Source organism: Cryptosporidium parvum, chromosome 2, assembly GCF_000165345.1.
Source record: "Cryptosporidium parvum Iowa II chromosome 2, whole genome shotgun sequence".
Classification (NCBI taxonomy): domain Eukaryota; phylum Apicomplexa; class Conoidasida; order Eucoccidiorida; family Cryptosporidiidae; genus Cryptosporidium; species Cryptosporidium parvum.
In genome coordinates, this window is record NC_006981.1 from 1 (window position 1) to 18,333 (window position 18,333).

General features: G+C 29.9%; 6 protein-coding genes across 6 annotated transcripts; 2 read left to right on the top strand and 4 right to left on the bottom strand.

The window, feature by feature from the left end:
* Positions 1 to 42: 42 nt before the first annotated feature.
* Positions 43 to 1,380, bottom strand: cgd2_10 (hypothetical protein; the record flags this gene model as incomplete). Its single annotated transcript, XM_625372.1, has 1 exon — positions 43 to 1,380. The coding sequence occupies one exon, from the start codon at positions 1,378 to 1,380 to the stop codon at positions 43 to 45; it is 1,338 nt and encodes a 445-aa protein (XP_625372.1).
* A 1,755-nt stretch (positions 1,381 to 3,135) lies between these two features.
* cgd2_20 (heat shock 70 (HSP70) protein) lies at positions 3,136 to 5,184 on the top strand (the record flags this gene model as incomplete). The annotated part of the gene is made up of 1 exon (XM_625373.1): positions 3,136 to 5,184. A coding segment is annotated over one exon (2,049 nt), but the record flags the coding sequence as incomplete, so codon positions are not given.
* Positions 5,185 to 6,253: 1,069 nt separating this feature from the next.
* cgd2_30 (cysteine desulfurase/selenocysteine lyase-like PLP dependent transferase superfamily protein) lies at positions 6,254 to 7,765 on the top strand (the record flags this gene model as incomplete). Its single annotated transcript, XM_625374.1, has 1 exon — positions 6,254 to 7,765. One exon carries the CDS (start codon positions 6,254 to 6,256, stop codon positions 7,763 to 7,765), a length of 1,512 nt encoding a protein of 503 aa, XP_625374.1.
* Positions 7,766 to 7,843: 78 nt separating this feature from the next.
* Positions 7,844 to 9,346, bottom strand: cgd2_40 (conserved hypothetical protein; the record flags this gene model as incomplete). The annotated part of the gene is made up of 1 exon (XM_625375.1): positions 7,844 to 9,346. One exon carries the CDS (start codon positions 9,344 to 9,346, stop codon positions 7,844 to 7,846), a length of 1,503 nt encoding a protein of 500 aa, XP_625375.1.
* A 909-nt stretch (positions 9,347 to 10,255) lies between these two features.
* On the bottom strand, positions 10,256 to 11,755 carry cgd2_50 (SIK1 nucleolar protein Nop56; the record flags this gene model as incomplete). Its single annotated transcript, XM_625376.1, has 1 exon — positions 10,256 to 11,755. The coding sequence occupies one exon, from the start codon at positions 11,753 to 11,755 to the stop codon at positions 10,256 to 10,258; it is 1,500 nt and encodes a 499-aa protein (XP_625376.1).
* Positions 11,756 to 12,521: 766 nt separating this feature from the next.
* cgd2_60 (hypothetical protein) lies at positions 12,522 to 17,147 on the bottom strand (the record flags this gene model as incomplete). Its single annotated transcript, XM_001388148.1, has 1 exon — positions 12,522 to 17,147. The coding sequence occupies one exon, from the start codon at positions 17,145 to 17,147 to the stop codon at positions 12,522 to 12,524; it is 4,626 nt and encodes a 1,541-aa protein (XP_001388185.1).
* Between the last annotated feature and the right edge of the window lie 1,186 nt (positions 17,148 to 18,333).

Below are 18,333 nucleotides of genomic sequence, written 5' to 3' on the forward strand. Positions count from 1 at the left end.
ATATTCCCAAAATTTGGAATGATTTGATTTGGTATATATAAATCATAAAATAGGATACTTTTCTTTAATATTAATATTAATTTTGGTTTGAATACAATCAATAATCATTTTATTAGTAATAGTTTTAAACCATACATAATTCCAAATTTTATAAGTTTTTTCAAGAATTCTTTTATTATAATTATTAATAAGAATTTGTGATTTTGATTTATAAATACGAATAGAATTAATATATTCAAACCATTTTTTCCAATATATTTTTAAATTATTGATTTGAAAAATATATGTAGCATGTTGTAATTGAATTTTATGTTTAGCATAATTACTACTATTTCTTTGAAATACCATTAAAACATAATTAGCTAAAAATAGACAAGATTTTTCCTTTAATATTTTAGATTGTTTTCGATGTATAAGATATTGTTTAAATGAATGAAAGCCATTCATTAATAATTGTCGTCTTGCTGATAATCCAGAAATAATTAGCATAGTTTTTTCTCTATAACTTTCTTGAGCTAATATATACCATAGATTAAATACAAAAATTTGAATATTATTTTCATATTTAGTTTTAATAAATTGATATTTAAATTTGTCTTGTTTTTTTTTGTAGATAATAATTTTCCATTCTTTAATAATTTGTAACATTTTATTATTTAAAAGATTTATTTGCCATTGTAATATTGTATATCTTTTATTCATAGAATATTGAAGTAATATAATCCAATTATTGAATAATTTATTTAATTTATTTTTTTCAATAATATAAGATTTTTCTTTCAAAATTTCTTTTCTTTTCTTTTTTAAATGAATATATTCCAAATATCCAAAAATTATTCTTCTTTTTTTGGAGATTTCAAGTTCATTTCTAATAGTTAATAAATTGATATATTCATAATACCATAGAAAAAAGATTTTTTTTTGTAATTTATCTTTTTGAAATTTTTGAATTTTTCTTTGATTAATAAATTCAGAATACCATAATTGAAGAACTTGTTTAATTAGATGAGAAAAATAGAATTTTTTAATATGACAATATATTTTGAATTCATTTTTTTTGTTTAAATAATGATCTTTATACCAATATTGTAAAGAATTTTTTAATAATTGTTGATTTTTCTTGTTTAAGATATATTCTTCTTTGACAGTATTTAACTTTTGTTTCATAGAGAGTTCAAACCATTCTCTTAAGATTTTTGATTTGATTTTTTTCTTTCTATTATTCCCCACATATGATTCCAATTCTAATAATATTTTTTGTTTTAAAGTATATAAATACCATTCTTTAATAATTCTAGAGACTGTTTTTTGTGTATGATGTGCGATTGCACTGCTATATTTATCAAAATCTTGGAATTCATTATTAGTTGTATGCACCATATATCATTAATTATCGTGATATTTCAACTTTGTTAATAAATAATAGATTTGTAAAGTACTTATATGTAAATGAGTATATATTAATATTATAAAGATGAGGAATTCATTCAAATAAATATAGTTGGATTTTTTTTTTTGTTTTATTAATTTCTTTAAAATGGTTTAATTACTTATCATTAATAATTTTCTTATTAAAAAAAAAATTGCGATTTCACACAGAAATTAATAGGAAATTGCCTTTTATTTCTTTTAATTACTTTCTCATTTAAAAGAAAGAAAGAAAGTTGTTTTAGCTTTAACAATATATTTCTTTATATTGGAAATTTTTTTCTTGTCATGTGAAATTCTCGCACTTTTGGCGCCAATCTTGGATATACTTGAGTAATTTTATTTGCTGGTTAATTTACACTAATTACAGTTTTTGCTATAAAAACTTACGATTTTTGTTAGTTTGAGTATATTTTTCTTCTTTTTTCATTTAAATTTATGTTTGTAAATTGTCTTAATAGTGAATTCTCATTCTATGGTGAAAGGTATATATTATAAAATTTGTAATATTATAATAAAATATTTTTTTCCTATGAAATTTAATTTTACAAGCATTAGTTTCATAATATAATCATATTGTTGATTAGTCTGTAAAAATATTATTTGATTGATGAGAGATCCATATTCACTTTATTTTATTAGAATTTTTATTAAATAAAAGTTGTATTATTTTTTTTTTATTGTAATTATTAAAAATAATGGCCTTTTTTTTTAATTAATAGAAATATTATGTAGTGAATTACAATCACAACTTGATTTTACCATTTTATTATATTTTTTTTAAAAATTATTGTAATTATTTAATACTTTACACACGTAATTTATTTTCTTCTATTGAATTAATTAAACTTTATTCCTATAACATTCATATACAGTTGCATTGCAAATTTTGCATGCAATGCATGCAATCAATGTGGACAAAATTTTAATAACGAAGCATGAACAACAACATGGCGGTTAGCTGCTAAAGTCAAATATTTACATTAATTATTATTATAAGAAAACGAGGAGTTGATTTATTCGGAAAGTAAAGTGATAAAAGTAAATGGAAAAAAGGGAGAAAATGAGGAATAAGAGGGGGAAGAAATGAAAGAAAGAAAAATATAAGAGAAAGAATGGGAAGAGTAGTAGTAGGAAGAAGGAAACAATGTAGTGGGAAATATAACGCAATAAAAAAAAATGGACGCTACATGAGGGAAGTTTGAAATAGTTGATAATTAAAAATTTTAATTTAAGTACAATTTTTAATTCGATTTCAATCTACAAATACTAATTAGAGAAAATTATATGCAATATTTTTTTTCCATGTTATAGAAAATTGAAGGGTTTAGGCGCCAAATCGAGAGTTACTACTTTGTATAAAATAATTTATATATTAATTGCGCATTAAATAAAAATTAGGGGGTTTGGCGGTAATTCTGAGACGCAATAATATTTAAAATAATAATAAATAATCAAAATATATAAGAAAATGTAAATATAATAAATGATGAAGAATAATGGTCAGTTGTTAAGTACGTATAAAATGGCAAATACTAATCAAAATGTAAAAAATAAATAGTATAATGTCAAATTATGAATAAGAAATAATAGACACAGCTATTTATGAGGGGAAAAGTCAATGTGTCTCGTAAAGATTGAAAAATAAGTACAAGTTACCCCATCTCACTAGATAAATAGTTTATTTCATTTTAACTGATTTAATAAATTCTTATCGAAATTCAAAAAAACAAGATGACATCATCTGAAGGTCCAGCTATTGGTATTGATTTAGGTACCACATACTCATGTGTTGGTGTATGGAGAAACGATACTGTAGATATTGTTCCAAACGATCAAGGTAACCGTACAACACCATCATATGTAGCATTTACAGAAACTGAGCGTCTTATTGGTGATGCAGCAAAGAACCAAGTTGCTAGAAACCCAGAAAATACAGTTTTTGATGCTAAACGTCTTATTGGTAGAAAGTTTGATGATCAGGCAGTACAAAGTGATATGACTCACTGGCCATTTAAAGTAGTTAGAGGTCCAAAGGACAAGCCAATCATCAGTGTAAACTACTTAGGTGAAAAGAAGGAATTCCATGCTGAAGAAATTTCTGCTATGGTTTTACAAAAGATGAAGGAGATCTCTGAAGCATACTTGGGTCGCCAAATTAAGAACGCTGTAGTTACTGTTCCAGCTTATTTCAATGACTCACAGCGTCAAGCAACAAAGGATGCAGGTGCAATTGCTGGTTTGAATGTAATGAGAATCATTAACGAGCCAACTGCAGCTGCTATTGCTTATGGTCTTGATAAGAAAGGAACTGGCGAGAGAAATGTATTGATCTTCGATTTAGGTGGTGGTACTTTTGATGTATCATTATTAACTATTGAAGATGGTATTTTTGAAGTTAAAGCTACCGCTGGTGATACTCACTTGGGTGGTGAAGATTTTGATAACAGACTCGTAGAATTCTGTGTACAAGATTTCAAGAGAAAGAATAGAGGTATGGATTTAACCACAAATGCTAGAGCTTTAAGAAGACTCAGAACTCAATGCGAGCGTGCAAAGAGAACTTTGTCATCTTCTACTCAAGCTACAATTGAGTTAGATTCACTCTATGAAGGTATTGATTATTCAGTTGCCATCAGTAGAGCTAGATTCGAAGAACTCTGCGCTGATTACTTCCGTGCAACTTTAGCTCCAGTTGAGAAAGTACTCAAGGATGCTGGTATGGACAAGAGATCTGTACATGATGTTGTATTGGTTGGTGGTTCTACACGTATTCCAAAGGTTCAGGCCTTGATTCAGGAATTCTTTAACGGTAAAGAGCCATGCAAAGCAATCAATCCAGACGAAGCTGTTGCTTATGGTGCTGCTGTACAAGCTGCTATCTTAAATGGTGAGCAATCCTCTGCCGTACAGGATCTCTTATTATTGGATGTTGCTCCATTATCACTCGGTTTAGAAACTGCTGGTGGTGTTATGACCAAGCTTATTGAACGTAATACAACTATCCCAGCAAAGAAGACACAAGTCTTCACTACTTATGCTGATAACCAGAGTGGTGTCTTGATCCAAGTTTATGAGGGTGAGAGAGCCATGACTAAGGATAACCATCTCCTCGGAAAGTTCCATCTTGATGGTATTCCACCAGCACCAAGAGGTGTACCACAAATTGAAGTCACCTTTGATATTGATGCTAATGGTATCTTGAATGTGTCTGCTGTTGATAAGAGTACTGGTAAGAGCAGCAAGATCACTATTACTAACGATAAGGGTAGATTATCAAAGGACGATATTGAACGTATGGTTAATGATGCTGAGAAATACAAGGGTGAGGATGAGCAGAACAGACTTAAGATTGAGGCTAAGAACTCTTTGGAGAACTACCTCTATAACATGAGGAACACCATCCAAGAACCAAAGGTTAAGGAAAAGCTTTCTCAATCTGAAATTGATGAGGCTGAGAAGAAGATCAAGGATGCTCTTGACTGGCTCGAGCACAACCAAACTGCTGAAAAGGACGAGTTTGAACATCAACAAAAGGAGATTGAAACTCATATGAATCCACTCATGATGAAGATCTACTCTGCTGAGGGTGGTATGCCAGGTGGAATGCCAGGTGGTATGCCAGGCGGTATGCCAGGTGGAATGCCAGGTGGTATGCCAGGTGGAATGCCAGGCGGTATGCCAGGTGGTATGCCAGGTGGTATGCCAGGTGGTATGCCAGGATCTAATGGTCCAACTGTTGAAGAGGTCGACTAATTATTTTAGTCACCAAAAAAACTCACTCAAAATGGAAAGTTAAGAACTATTTACACACTTTCAATTTCTAGTTATTTTTTACCAAAATAAGAAGAAAAGCACACTCTACCTTTAGGCTATATTTTCCATTCTCTAGCCTAGACTCCCTTATATGCGAGTTGGCAATATTTCACCAGATTTACCGCCATAAATTTGGCATTTTTGGCTTATTGATAGTCATTACTATTATCAATACGAGTTCTCGAAAAGAGAAAGGCCAGATATCTGGATAGTTTGGAACAAACTATGTTCTCTAGTTTATTTGAGAATTCTCGTACGTAGTTTAGCCTATTGGTCAGTGTGATATTGAACAAACTGTTAATGGAGATTAGTCATTTAAGTGAATTTTGTCACGCACTTTACTCCGTGCCTCTCTTTCTTACTCTCATTATGTTCTTAATTTGATAAGATTCTACTTTAATTGCAGTCGTAAATAGTTTTATATTCGATTAAATTGCAATATAAATATATGGAGACGGAAACAATCGGAAATCTATTCTTCATTAGTTGTTAATATGGAAAGTTTAATGCTAAAAATGAAATTTGCCGCCAAAACATGCATTTTAATAGGCAAAAGGTAATAATTACCATTGAATTAATATTTAAATGCGTGTGTGTATATGTTGTGGGGTATAAATTAATTAGCTTTGAAATAAAAAAGAAAAGCAAGTATGATCGTGGGAAATAATTTACTATAATTTGATAATATTTTTTTAAGAAACTCTTCTCTCAATTTTATTGAATAAATAATATTTATCATCAATAACTTTTTTATAATTTTCCGCTATTATGTATTACTTTATCAAATTTTATAATATAATTTATTGTATTAGGCGCCAAAAACCATTTTTAAAATGAAATTAATTAGTGTAAGATTCAACAGGACGAATTAAAAAAGATCACAGATTTTTAGTCTCTATATAGTAAATAAATAAACTAGGTGACCATTTCAAGGAAGTGCAGCTTGAGTAAAATTATTGAATAATTAGAAATTACTCAAAAAAAAAGCACTAGTTATAAAATTGAAATAATGAGAATTTTGTTAATTTTACTACTATTTCTTTCTATCAAGACAAACTTAATCCATTTTTGTTTAGCAGGTAATTTCTTAGTTGTGAATAATGCAGCCAATGGCAGTGAACATGAAATTCTTCATTCCAATTTTTTGAAAGAATTTGGAAATGATTATAATAAACAAGTGGAAGAAATATCACGAGTAGAATTAAACAGATTTAAAGGACAGACATATTTGGATTATACAGGTTCTGGATTATACCAAAAATCGCAATTGGAAGAGATTTATACAGATTTCATTAATAATGCATATGGAAATGCTCATAGTAGAAATCCTTCAGCTGAACTTACTAATAAAAAATTATCAGAAGCTAGAGAACTTTTATTTAACTTCTTTAATATAAGTAAAGATACCCATACAATTATATTTACTGGAGGAGCAACTGGTGGGTTAAAACTTATAGGCGAAGATTTTCCATGGACAAAACAAAGTAAATTTTACTATACTAGAGTAAATCATAATTCAGTATTAGGAATAAGAGAATATGCTGTTTCAAAAGGAGCTGAATTTCGTGCATTATCTTTTAATGATATTGAAAAAATATTAGCTCAAAGAGAAAAGGATTATAAAGAAAAAAAGGATGGAAAAAGTGAAAATTTATGTTTATTCGCATTTCCAGGTAAAGATAACTTTTCTGGGGAAAAGTACCCACTAAAATGGATAAAACAGGTACAAAAATATGGATTATCAGATGATTGTGATTGGAAGGTTATTTTAGATGCTGCAGCAATGGTACCTACTGAAAAATTAGATATTTCAGAAAATTCTGCTGATTTTGTTGTTATTTCTTTTTATAAAATGTTTGGATACCCTACTGGACTTGGTGCATTAATTTCAAAAACTGATCAAGTTAATAAATTTAATAAACTCTATTTTGGAGGTGGAACTGTTGTTATGGCTTCTTGTGATTCTAGATGGTGTAAAATGCGTGAAAATCCTAGTGAAAAATTTGAAGACGGTACCGTTTCTTTTTTAAGTATTGTATCACTTAAATATGGTTTAAATAAGCTTCAATCTATTGGTATGGATAAAATTAATAAACATGTTTCATCTTTGACATTATTTACTTTTAATCTTTTATCTCAATTAAGACACTTTTCTGGTGGTAATGTTGTACATTTTTATGGAAGATTTGCTTCTCCTCCAACTGGAGGTATTATTAATTTCAATTTACTTAAACCTGATGGAACTTTTGTTCATTATTTTAAAGTTGAACAGATGGCATCAGATAGTAATATTCATCTAAGAACTGGATGTTTTTGTAATCCTGGTGCATGTCAAGATTATTTAGGCCTTACTCTTGAAGAAATTCAAATTACTAGTGAAGTTAAGAATAGTTGTAGTGATCCGGCAGCAGGATTAGCTGGTAAACCTCTTGGGTCAATTAGGATCAGTTTTGGATATTTGTCAACGTTTAAAGATGTTTTGGCTATTTATGATTTTATTAAAACAAATTTTGTACACTAATGGGTGTAATATAGTGGGGCTATGAAAAAAAAATATTGGGATATTTATAAATATAAATTTAAAAAAAAAACTATGGTTTTATCTAATTACAAAATTTTTTAAATCGTGATTAGTTTTGCAATCAGAATTTGTCTCTTCAATCCAAGAGAACGTATTACATTTTTGTTGGTCAGATTTTGGACAACTCCAATATAGTCTTCCTTTATTTACACCTGACTTTGTTACCTTCTTTTTTACACAGGGGATTCCATGTTTACATTGGGGATGATTTAAAGAGATTTTATTATTTATCTTAAAATCATGGCTTTTAATAGTTTTATTAATTTGACCTTTTACTTCAACTTTACTTAAAGTCAGAAACTGACTAATTGTACTTTGTCTTTGCTTACATTGAGGCAAGTACTTAGAACAAATGCTAGGGGGCTTCCTTTTTTCATTATTATACAAAGATTCAAATTCTCCCGTCTTTAAAATTAGTAAAATAGGACAGTGATCAGAACCATATATGTGATCAAGTATCTCACACTTTATAGATTCTGATATTAATCCTTTTGAAATAAGAAATAAATCTATTCTAGTTCCTTGATTTCTAATTCTAGACTGATTCATTTGGCTCCAACATGTGTATTTGTTATTAGTTCTTGGATAATAATGTCTATATGCATCAACCAAACAATATCCTTTAATCATCTCAATATTCATCCTTCTCATATGCATATATGCTTTAGCAAAGGAGGAAGTTTCAAAGATTTCCTTAGGGCTTGTTAGCATACATGGCGCCAATTTGCAATTGTCGAGTATCCCACAATCATCATAACAATCAATTTTTTCCAATATAATGTTAAAGTCTCCCGCCAAAATGACATTTCTTTTGCATGCATTTTTAAGTACATGTAATAATAAATTAAGATATTCTTGGAATGCAAGTCTATATTTAAATCTCTCAGGATCAACAGTTTCTGATAGTTCAATTCGTGTTTCATTTTGATTTTGAATTTCTTTTAACATAACTTCTTCTTTTTCCTTTTCTTCCTTTTCTTCAGCTTTGCTTCTTAGTAAAGGAACATATAAATTTAGCAATACGAATTGTTTATGATCAGTAATTACACATCTACCTTCTCCATCTATTTCAGATATAGATATCCCATATTTATCTTTAATTTTAGAAATATCGGATTCAATTTCTTGCAATTTTTCTGTTTGAATCATTTGGTTTATGTCAAATTGACATGGATTTGATTCTAGCCAAGAAAACCCCTTTGCCGCCTCAATTACCATAGTTTTTTTTGAACAATAAGTAGCAACTCCGCTATATCTTTTATTATTTTCAGCAAGTGAAAAATATGATTCATAATTTCCAGGACATCCTATTGAGTTGTTTAAATCATCTCCAAAGCTCATTTTACATTCTTGAAGGCATATTATGTCTGGGCTCTTCACATTTAGATTAGCACTGGTAACTTCATCGTTTACGCATATGTTATCAAGTAATTTAGAAAAATTTGATTCTGTGTAACCTCTTCTTTTTGTGAATGATATTAAACCATTTACATTGAAAGAAATTATTGACAATTCCCTCATTTTTGTTAGTTTCTATTATTTGTAGCTCAATTTTCTTCTTTATATCCACCACCCTTTGCCTTCTTCACACCTAACACCTTTACCCTTAATATTTTATTAGTACTCACACAGCTTCAACTTTCTATCTTCCTAATAATGTCAATAATAAATCTGGGAGTTATAATAAAATATATGTTGTAAAAAGCGTTCTTACAGGCGAAAACCACCAAATCCAAAACCCTAAAAATACCCTATCCTGCCCCCTATCACCCTCCACCTCTCCCCTCTATCACATATTGATTTAATATTTATTATTAAAATTTGGCGCCCCACACGTGTTTAAATTAGAAATTAGAATTGGCGGCAAGCTTTAGCACTTGACAACTTGAAATGCATGCAAAAAAAAAGAGAGCAATTTGGATAAAGAAAAGTTTAGGAACGAGGAGTAAAGGACAAGCAACAAGCAATAGGAAAATAAAATATAGTTATTATATTGTAACAAAATGGAAAGAATCTAAAAGACTTATAAAAAGTCATCTTGAGTTAAACGTTGAAATACAATGATCAGAGATCTCGGTGGAAAAATATTTCATCCCGACTATTTGCTTTTTTAGAGCGTATATCCGGTCTTATGTAGCAAATACATATACATCATCACTTCAAAGTACTTCAAAGCATTACTCTAGATTGACGATCTTTAACACTATTAATCAGGAAAAGATTAAATATTGTCATTTAATATAAGGTCAGATTTTGTTTCTATACATAATCTTCCAGTGTTAATTAGGAAAGAAATAGATTAATTTGCGAATATTAAATCAAAATATATAACAAATATATTCATTTTTATCAGCTTTTATATATTAACAATTGAAACATTTCCTTTATATTAAAGAAAAGGTATATATAAGTAGTCACAAAGCTCTGAAATTATTCATCATCACCTTTACCAGAACTCTTTCTTTTCTTCTTCTTCTTCTTTTCAGATGATTCATCATTGTCCCTCATTTGTTCTTGTTGATCATCTTCGTCCTGTTCATTTTGAATACTTTCATGACTCTTTCTCTTCTTCTTCTTCTTTTTATCTGAATCTAATTGGTTTGAAATTGTATTCTTTAATATATCCTGATTCTCAGATATAGCTTCTCTCATAATATCAATATTTTTTGGTGGAGATATACCCTCAGATAAATATTTAAGGCGATCTTCAACCTGTTGTTTAAGTTTCTCACCAAATATATTATTATTAACTGTTGAGAAATTATCTATTCTAGCTGCTATTGAACATTTATTTGCTAGGTATCTGGATATTCTACCTTTATTCTTTTGTGATGCTTTACCAATATAAGTAGATTGGAAAAGTAAGCCATACTTAGGAGTATTACCCTTACTCTTTAAAGCTCTAAATAATGCTTTTTCAGCACCTAATACTTGAATTGTGGATGCTGGACTTTTTGCTAAATTAACTAAACTACCAGAATGAGCAATTAATCTTGCAGCTAATGTATCCCCCAATAAACTCTGTAGATTTGGAGCAACATTATATAATCTATTATTAAGATAATCGATTAAATGCGATCTTTGCTTATATAATGCTATTAATTGTTTTGCAAGACTCTTAATCATATTCATATCATTATCTGTAATATCCTGACCCATACTAATAAGAATAGATGAAAAAATGTCTTCTTCTAAACTAGGATCATCAACAATTTTTGAGATTTTCTTTCTAGTTTCTTCATTATCCTCAAATTTGTCTTTATCACCAATTAAAACGGCAACTTTTAAGAATTTCTCAGTATCCGTAATAATTTTAGCTAATTCTGGAAAATGCCATGAATACCATTCTCTACATCTCATTGAAAATAAATTAATGTCTTTATCAAGCCTATCAATTAAAGCAATAGACTGTACAATTGATTTATCTTGTTTATTAGGATCAAATTGTAATTTATTTCTACTAAAACTGTGACCTAGACCAACTTGGAATTTATGTAAATCTCCAATAGATGAATCAAAAGATTTAACAATTCTTGTAAAATGAATTCTAATACCTCTTAATAATTCATTAATATTCTTATCAATAACAACAGGGTATCCCTGATCAGATAATGTTTTACCAAGGGATGCATCTCCAACACCTAAATTATATTTCTTTACCTTTTTTGGCAAATTTTGTATTAAAAAAGTCTTCAGTTCTTCAGTTGCATTACCATTTTGAATTTCTTTCATATTTTCTAATGCCATTTCTGCTGTTTGAAAGGGAAAGAACGCAAAGAATTGAGCAACTTGGCCAAATCTCATAGGATCTGCACATACTTCAATAACTGACTCAGTTACTTGACCAATTTCTTCCCAATTATCTATAATACATAATAAATAACCTGCTGCACTTTCAAACAGGACATAAAGCTTCTTATCTCCAGACATTTTGGATAATTATCAGTAATATCAATTAATATATCAAATTAGCCTTGAATAGTATTTTTTTCTAAGTAGACCAATATGAATTATTTAATAGAAACTTTCCTTTCCTCTGATAGAGTGATTTGTAAAATCAAATTACTCGTAATACTACCTGTAGTTTGAACTCAAATTAAACACTATCTTATTAAAAAGATGATTTATTGTGGAAACAAAATAATTTCTTCCTTTATATCCAATTAAATAATTAAATAATCTCTTACATCAAATTCCTCCTAATCGATTTCACTTGTCCTCTTATATTGTCAATACTTAATTTATCTAGTCATTCACGACACGAGACAGATATTTATAATTAATAATAACTTTTTTATTATTTTCATTTAATTATTTAAAATTCTATGTTTACTATTTAATATTTATTCTATAGTCAAATAATAACCATTAATAATTAATATGTGGCGCCAAAACGGTAAATTACCGGTCAGAAATTCGATACCGGGGAGTTTTGGCGCCAGTGTGTAATAAATAATAATAATAGAAATATTAGGGGGAGGAGAATTAAGGATCAAGAAAGAATCATAAAAAAATGAAAGTTTGAATATAAATTTATATTAGGCTATAAGTGTGAATATATGTATATAATATAAGTTGCCAAATGCATGTAAACATACAGAAAACGGATGAGGTTTCAAACATTATCAAGCTTTAATATGGTAACAGAATAAAGAGAAAGTAGTTTATGCTTTTTGAGATACTTTAAATATAGCTGTTATTCATAGCTTGTTAAAATCTGAGCAAGTTCGTTTTGCGTGGGGATACTTTTAGGGTGGATTGACTTGACAATGTTTTGCTGAGCTAGAATCCATATATTGTCACAATCTTTAATAGACTCTGCATGATGAGCAACGATAAAAATGTTACAATGCTTAAAGTGAGTAGCTAGAATTCTACTTATGCTTTGTTGTAGTCCCTGATCTCCATTTGTGTTCGGAGGAGGCTCATCAATTAGAACCATTCTATATTGTCTTGAGTGTATTACCAGCTTAGCTATAGAAAGGTACCTGAGTTGTGATCCTGATAAAGATCCTGCATTAGAATAAAGATTATTTTTCACTTCATTAATAAAAATAGGGTCAAGTAAACATTTATCCAATCCTAGCAAAATTTCACCATCAGTAAGTTCCTCGTACGGGTCCAGGAAGTCTCTGATAGTCCAACCTTTTAGAAGTAAAGGTATTTGGGGAAGAACTCCAATAATCCTCCTTCTTTCTTTGATAGAGAGCATGGAAATTGGTGTTTCGTCCAGAAGAATTTGGCCTTTGGTATACTTAACCAGACCAAGGAGGGCCAGGATTAAGGTAGATTTTCCAGATCCTGTTCTTCCTACAATACCAATCTTCTCGAAAGGTTGAACGTTAATATTTATACCATCCAAAACTACACTATAAGATGTACCCATAATATCACTATATCCAACTTCTAGATCCATAATCTTGACTCCTGTACGCTTTGAATCGGACTTAAAGATCCCACTCAAAAGCTTATGACTCATATTTTCATTTTCCAAAACGATTTTCTTCTTGCCAAAGCTATTAAATCTATAATCTATGACAAAGAATAGATCATCATTAATTTCCTCAATCTCTACTGAATCAAATCTCCTATAAGTATAATTACTATTACCAGTGGTAACCTGATTTAGATTTGGATTTGGATTTGGATTCGGATTCTGAATTAGTGTATTATTAGTATAAAAAGTTCGATTGTTAAAATCATCTTCTCTATTGTTATTAGTGGATGATTTGGTAGAGTTTTCAATGGTGGTTTTTGAGCTTCCATTGAAGCTGTTATTATCACTATTGACTTCGGTACCTGGTTTTGATCCATTTGATATTAAAGAAAAAATCCTTTCACTACTACACATATCTCTTTCCATGGACGCAAATCTGTATGTAATTACGCCCGTAGTATCTGATATCAATAAAGAGTAAAGTAAAGCAAGATACCTCCAATTGCTTTCAACTGGTATAAATAGAATAAAAATGATCAAAGGAAGAGTATATAACTGAAGCCTAATAGCTGCCCATTGACTTGCAATATGTTGAAGTAGCTTTATTCGTTGAAGATGTTCAATCTGAAGTAAGAACTGGTTAAGGAGATGTCTCTGAGCATTAAAGGCATGAATAACCACAATGCCATTAATTAGCTGAGAAAAGAGGCCATACATTGGAGAAAGAACGGAAAGAGCAACTTTCTGTGCCCTAATATAAGTAGAAATATAACGTTGACAAACAATTTTATACGTCATAAAGGTAACCATTAATATTATTGGTAATGAATACGGTACTGCATAGCTTAATATTGAGATTTGGATCAAGAAATCGATTGATGGAACAATTACTGAGGCAATTTTCTTCAAAGGACTCTCGTCCATGACCAACATATCTGTGCTGAGTCTGTTCATTAGATATGAAGTTGGGGTTGAATCAGAAAGCCAAAATGGAGAAAAGAGAATCTGACGAATTAAGTTGTTATGGGCAATATTGGAAGCCTTCACACCTCCAATAGCTTCTCCAATAAAAAGTAGAGCGCAAAGAAGTCCTTGGAAAAGTACAATAAATGTGTAAATCCAAATAAAATTTGGATTATTACTGGAATCATTATAACTGATAAATGTGTCAGAGTAACGGTCAAACACTGATTTTAATATACAAGAAATGAGTAACACTATGCACCATGCTCTTCCAACTAGAGAAAAATACCACCAATAAATTTCAAGAGTATTTCTTTTCCCTGGGCTTATCTCAGTTTCCAAGACCAAGTCTGCTGGCAGGCTTACAGGTTTATAAAATGTTTTAGAAGAAGTTAGTGTTAATGAAACCTTGTTATTCAAAGTTGATGGACTGGTACATGTTCCAGATGACGTAGGTGTTGTTCCGGTAATTGAATGAAAGCTTTCTATACTTATATTTTTACTCTGAAGAGCTGATATCTGGTGGCTAATGCGGTGTATTACATCTAGCTCCTCATTAATATCATTTGAATTGTCTGTTAACCTTGATTCTAATTTATTGTGAAACTCTAAATTCATTTTATTTAAATTGTTTGGCGCCAAATCCGAGTTGCATGTGGATTCATGCAAATTTTCTTGCATGCAATCTATGCCCTGTGCGCATACCGGCGAAATATTTTGCTTTTCCACATCATTGTTGCATACAAAGTTGTTAACTTCTAATGAATTGTTGATGTTTGGTCTAGAATTATTATTAATAAGTGTTTGGTATTCTATTAGAGAGCCTGAAAAGAATATATCATGATTGTTAAGGTGCACAATTTGGATGTTAGTTAAGCTATTCTCTGGTTGATTGTTGATGAAATATAAGAGAGTAGTAAGGTCAATTGAGAGAATGGTTCTAGAGTATGGGCTATTAAGGAAACCCTTATGTCCAAAGAGCCTGGAAAATATTTTGGAGCCTACATTTGGGTCAAGGTTGAGAAAAATGTCATCAAATAGGAAAATGGCAGCTTCACTCTGATGGTAGAGGCATCTCGCTAGGGCTACTCTTGTTTTTTGTCCTCCACTAAGGGATGTGCCTCCTTCATCAATGACCCTGAGATCACCATCCTTCCAAGATTGAAAATCATGTTGCAATTGACAAATGCCTGTAACCAGCATGTAGAGTTCTTCATTCCAAGGTTTTCCAAATAATATTGCAGATCTGACAGTGCCTTGAGGAATCCAAGATGTTTGGCTTGAGTAAGCGTAACAAAGGTCATTATCTTTGCATTCAAGAATTGAGTTAATGACGGAAGTTTTGCCACATCCTGATGATCCAGTGAAAATAACACATTTTCCTAGAGTATTGAGAGAATTCTCTGGATTGCATAGGTGTGACTTAATAATTCGGTGGCATTCATAAATGAAGGAATTATTTGAATTATTTAAGTACTGGTCATCTATAGAAATACCATCAGAAGACTTGCAAAACTGCTTAAAACACATAACTTTATTGGAATATTTGCTTACTTCCTCTTGAGCTGGATTCTTTAAATTTGAAAAGTCAATTGCTCCAGTAAATTCACAATCAGTACTAGTATCATCATCTTCTGAAAAATATTCAAAATAATTATCAGGATGAGAAGAAATAAAAGTACGAATTCTCAAAAGTGAAATGAGGCCTTCAATAAAAGTTACAGGAATTCCCCTAAGTGGTGATGCAAGGGAATGGAGTATATGTATTGAAGCAAGAGCTGCTGGTAGGTTCAAAGATGTTCCAATAAAAAGGTAGAAAATAATGAATACAATCAATTGAGTAGCTCTTTGAGTATGGTATTCAAGAAAGCTTCCAAACTGAGTCCTAACAAGGCGCTTACGGTTTAATGCTGTTTCAATATTTCTACTCTTCATAATTTTATCAAAAGCCAGATCTTCAGCTCCCATTATTCTAATAACTCGAAGAATCCCAAGAATATCATGGCAAACCGATAGTCTTTGATCTCTATACTCCATAAATGGTGCCTTATATACAGTTCCAAGTACTTGAAATCCAAAGCTTGAAATAAAGAAGAACAAAAATGTTATAATACCAGGTAAAGCTGCTATGAGTCCAACCTGCTTTGAAAGTAACTTCCAGGTTATCCAAATATTCACTGGAAGAAGAATACAGTCTATCAAGGAATTCAAAAATAGCTGTACTGCTGATATATCGCCAACTAACATACTGAATACATCTGGATCTGCAAGAAGGTATCTAATTGATTTACTATAGGTTATTTTCTCAAGCTCATTTCTTCCTCTTGAAGAGTCTAAGAATTTTTTAAAAGCTATGAATCCATTACTATTCGATGATGAATCTTCATCTCCCTCAATTTCAAGCCGGATCTTACTAGGAATCTCATGTAAATCAACACTTACAGCGTTTTCATTGTGCTTTTGCTCTCTTGACTTTTCGGATCCACGTCCAGATAAAAGTCTATAAAAGATGATCCCCGTCAGGCCTGACTCAAGCCTCATTGTCACTCTCGCAAGGTAAAGCCTTGCATGTGCATCAATTACTGACCTTATTAAATAAGCTGAGACAAGAAATATACAGGAATTCAAGGCTCTAATACTTTTGTTATTTGAGACTGTTTGAGTGAAAACTATCGAGCATAGACTACAAGAAAATAAGAAAATAAGCTTCAAAAATAGAACATTTACAATTGATCTTCCATATACTTGCAATAATGGAAGCCAGAAATGGTTTCTATTTTTTGAAAATGATTCTCTTAATCTATATATCCAAATTAAAGGTGAGTCTCCATGAAAAAGTAAAGGATATCCAGGATTTGAATTTCCATTAGTGATATATCTACTCCATTGTGAAAGCCATAACAACTGGAAAAAGCTTGACATTAATTCCAAATATTCAAATTTTATAATATATTCTCAAATTAATATTTAATCAGTTAAGTCTTAAAACTTAACTTCACTCAAGAATTAATTATATTCAATTGGTCAAATTATTCCAAAACTGGATAAAAGTTTAAACAGGTATATTTCCTTGAATATATAGTACTTTAAACGAATATATTATGTATACAAATACATAAATTCCTATTATATATATATATTATACGCATTATATTATGTGATAATGGGAATATTTCCTCAAATTAAAGTTTTTATTATTCAGTATAATGGATTAATTTTTAACTGAAGATGATCATAGACATTTTACAATTGTCCGTCTTTTTTTTTCAGTTAAGAATTTGAAGAAGCCAATTACCTGATCAATAGAAAATGCTTAATATTATGCAATATCAAATAAATATTTATGTTTCAAGAAGTCAATTTATATCACTTCTTTTGATATCCCAGTGTATTATATTACAAAATGGTGAGCAATTAAAGTAACCAGTTATTGTGATACAAGAATAAAGATAAAAATATTATCGTGTGAAATATCTTATTCTGATCAAATATTTGAAATTATTCAGTGTGCTAACTTGTTAGCAGCAAAATTGGATTATATATTTATTGCAATAATTTATTATTCAGAAATCAATTAAGGGAAACAATCCCAAACTTTAGAAATTTATGAGGGAAACCTTTTCCCCTCGTAATTTTTTTTCGATCTTGATACGAATTTCAAATATTACTTCACAAAAATAAATAAATAAATAAATAAATATATATATATATATATATATATATATATATAATATAAATATGTATTTATTATATGCGTAAATAAATTATATATTAATAATTATATTTATCAATTATAATTACATATAATATTTATATATATACTACCGCCATCACAATTTTACCGCCAAAACTCAATAGGTTACTCATGGAAATTGGCGCCGCATGTAATTTTAATTGCACATGTCAAATAGTGGCATTAAAAAAAAAAATGGGTAATAAAATAAGAAGAATAAAGAATATAAATGGTTTTTCTTTGTTAAATTAGTCAAAAGACTTAATTGATTTTTTTAACTTGCAAACTTTTGGCCAAACAAGATAATAAATGCGTTATGATCATTAAAATTTACAATTCGTGGTTAAATACATGAAAGAATTAAAGCTGGCTAAA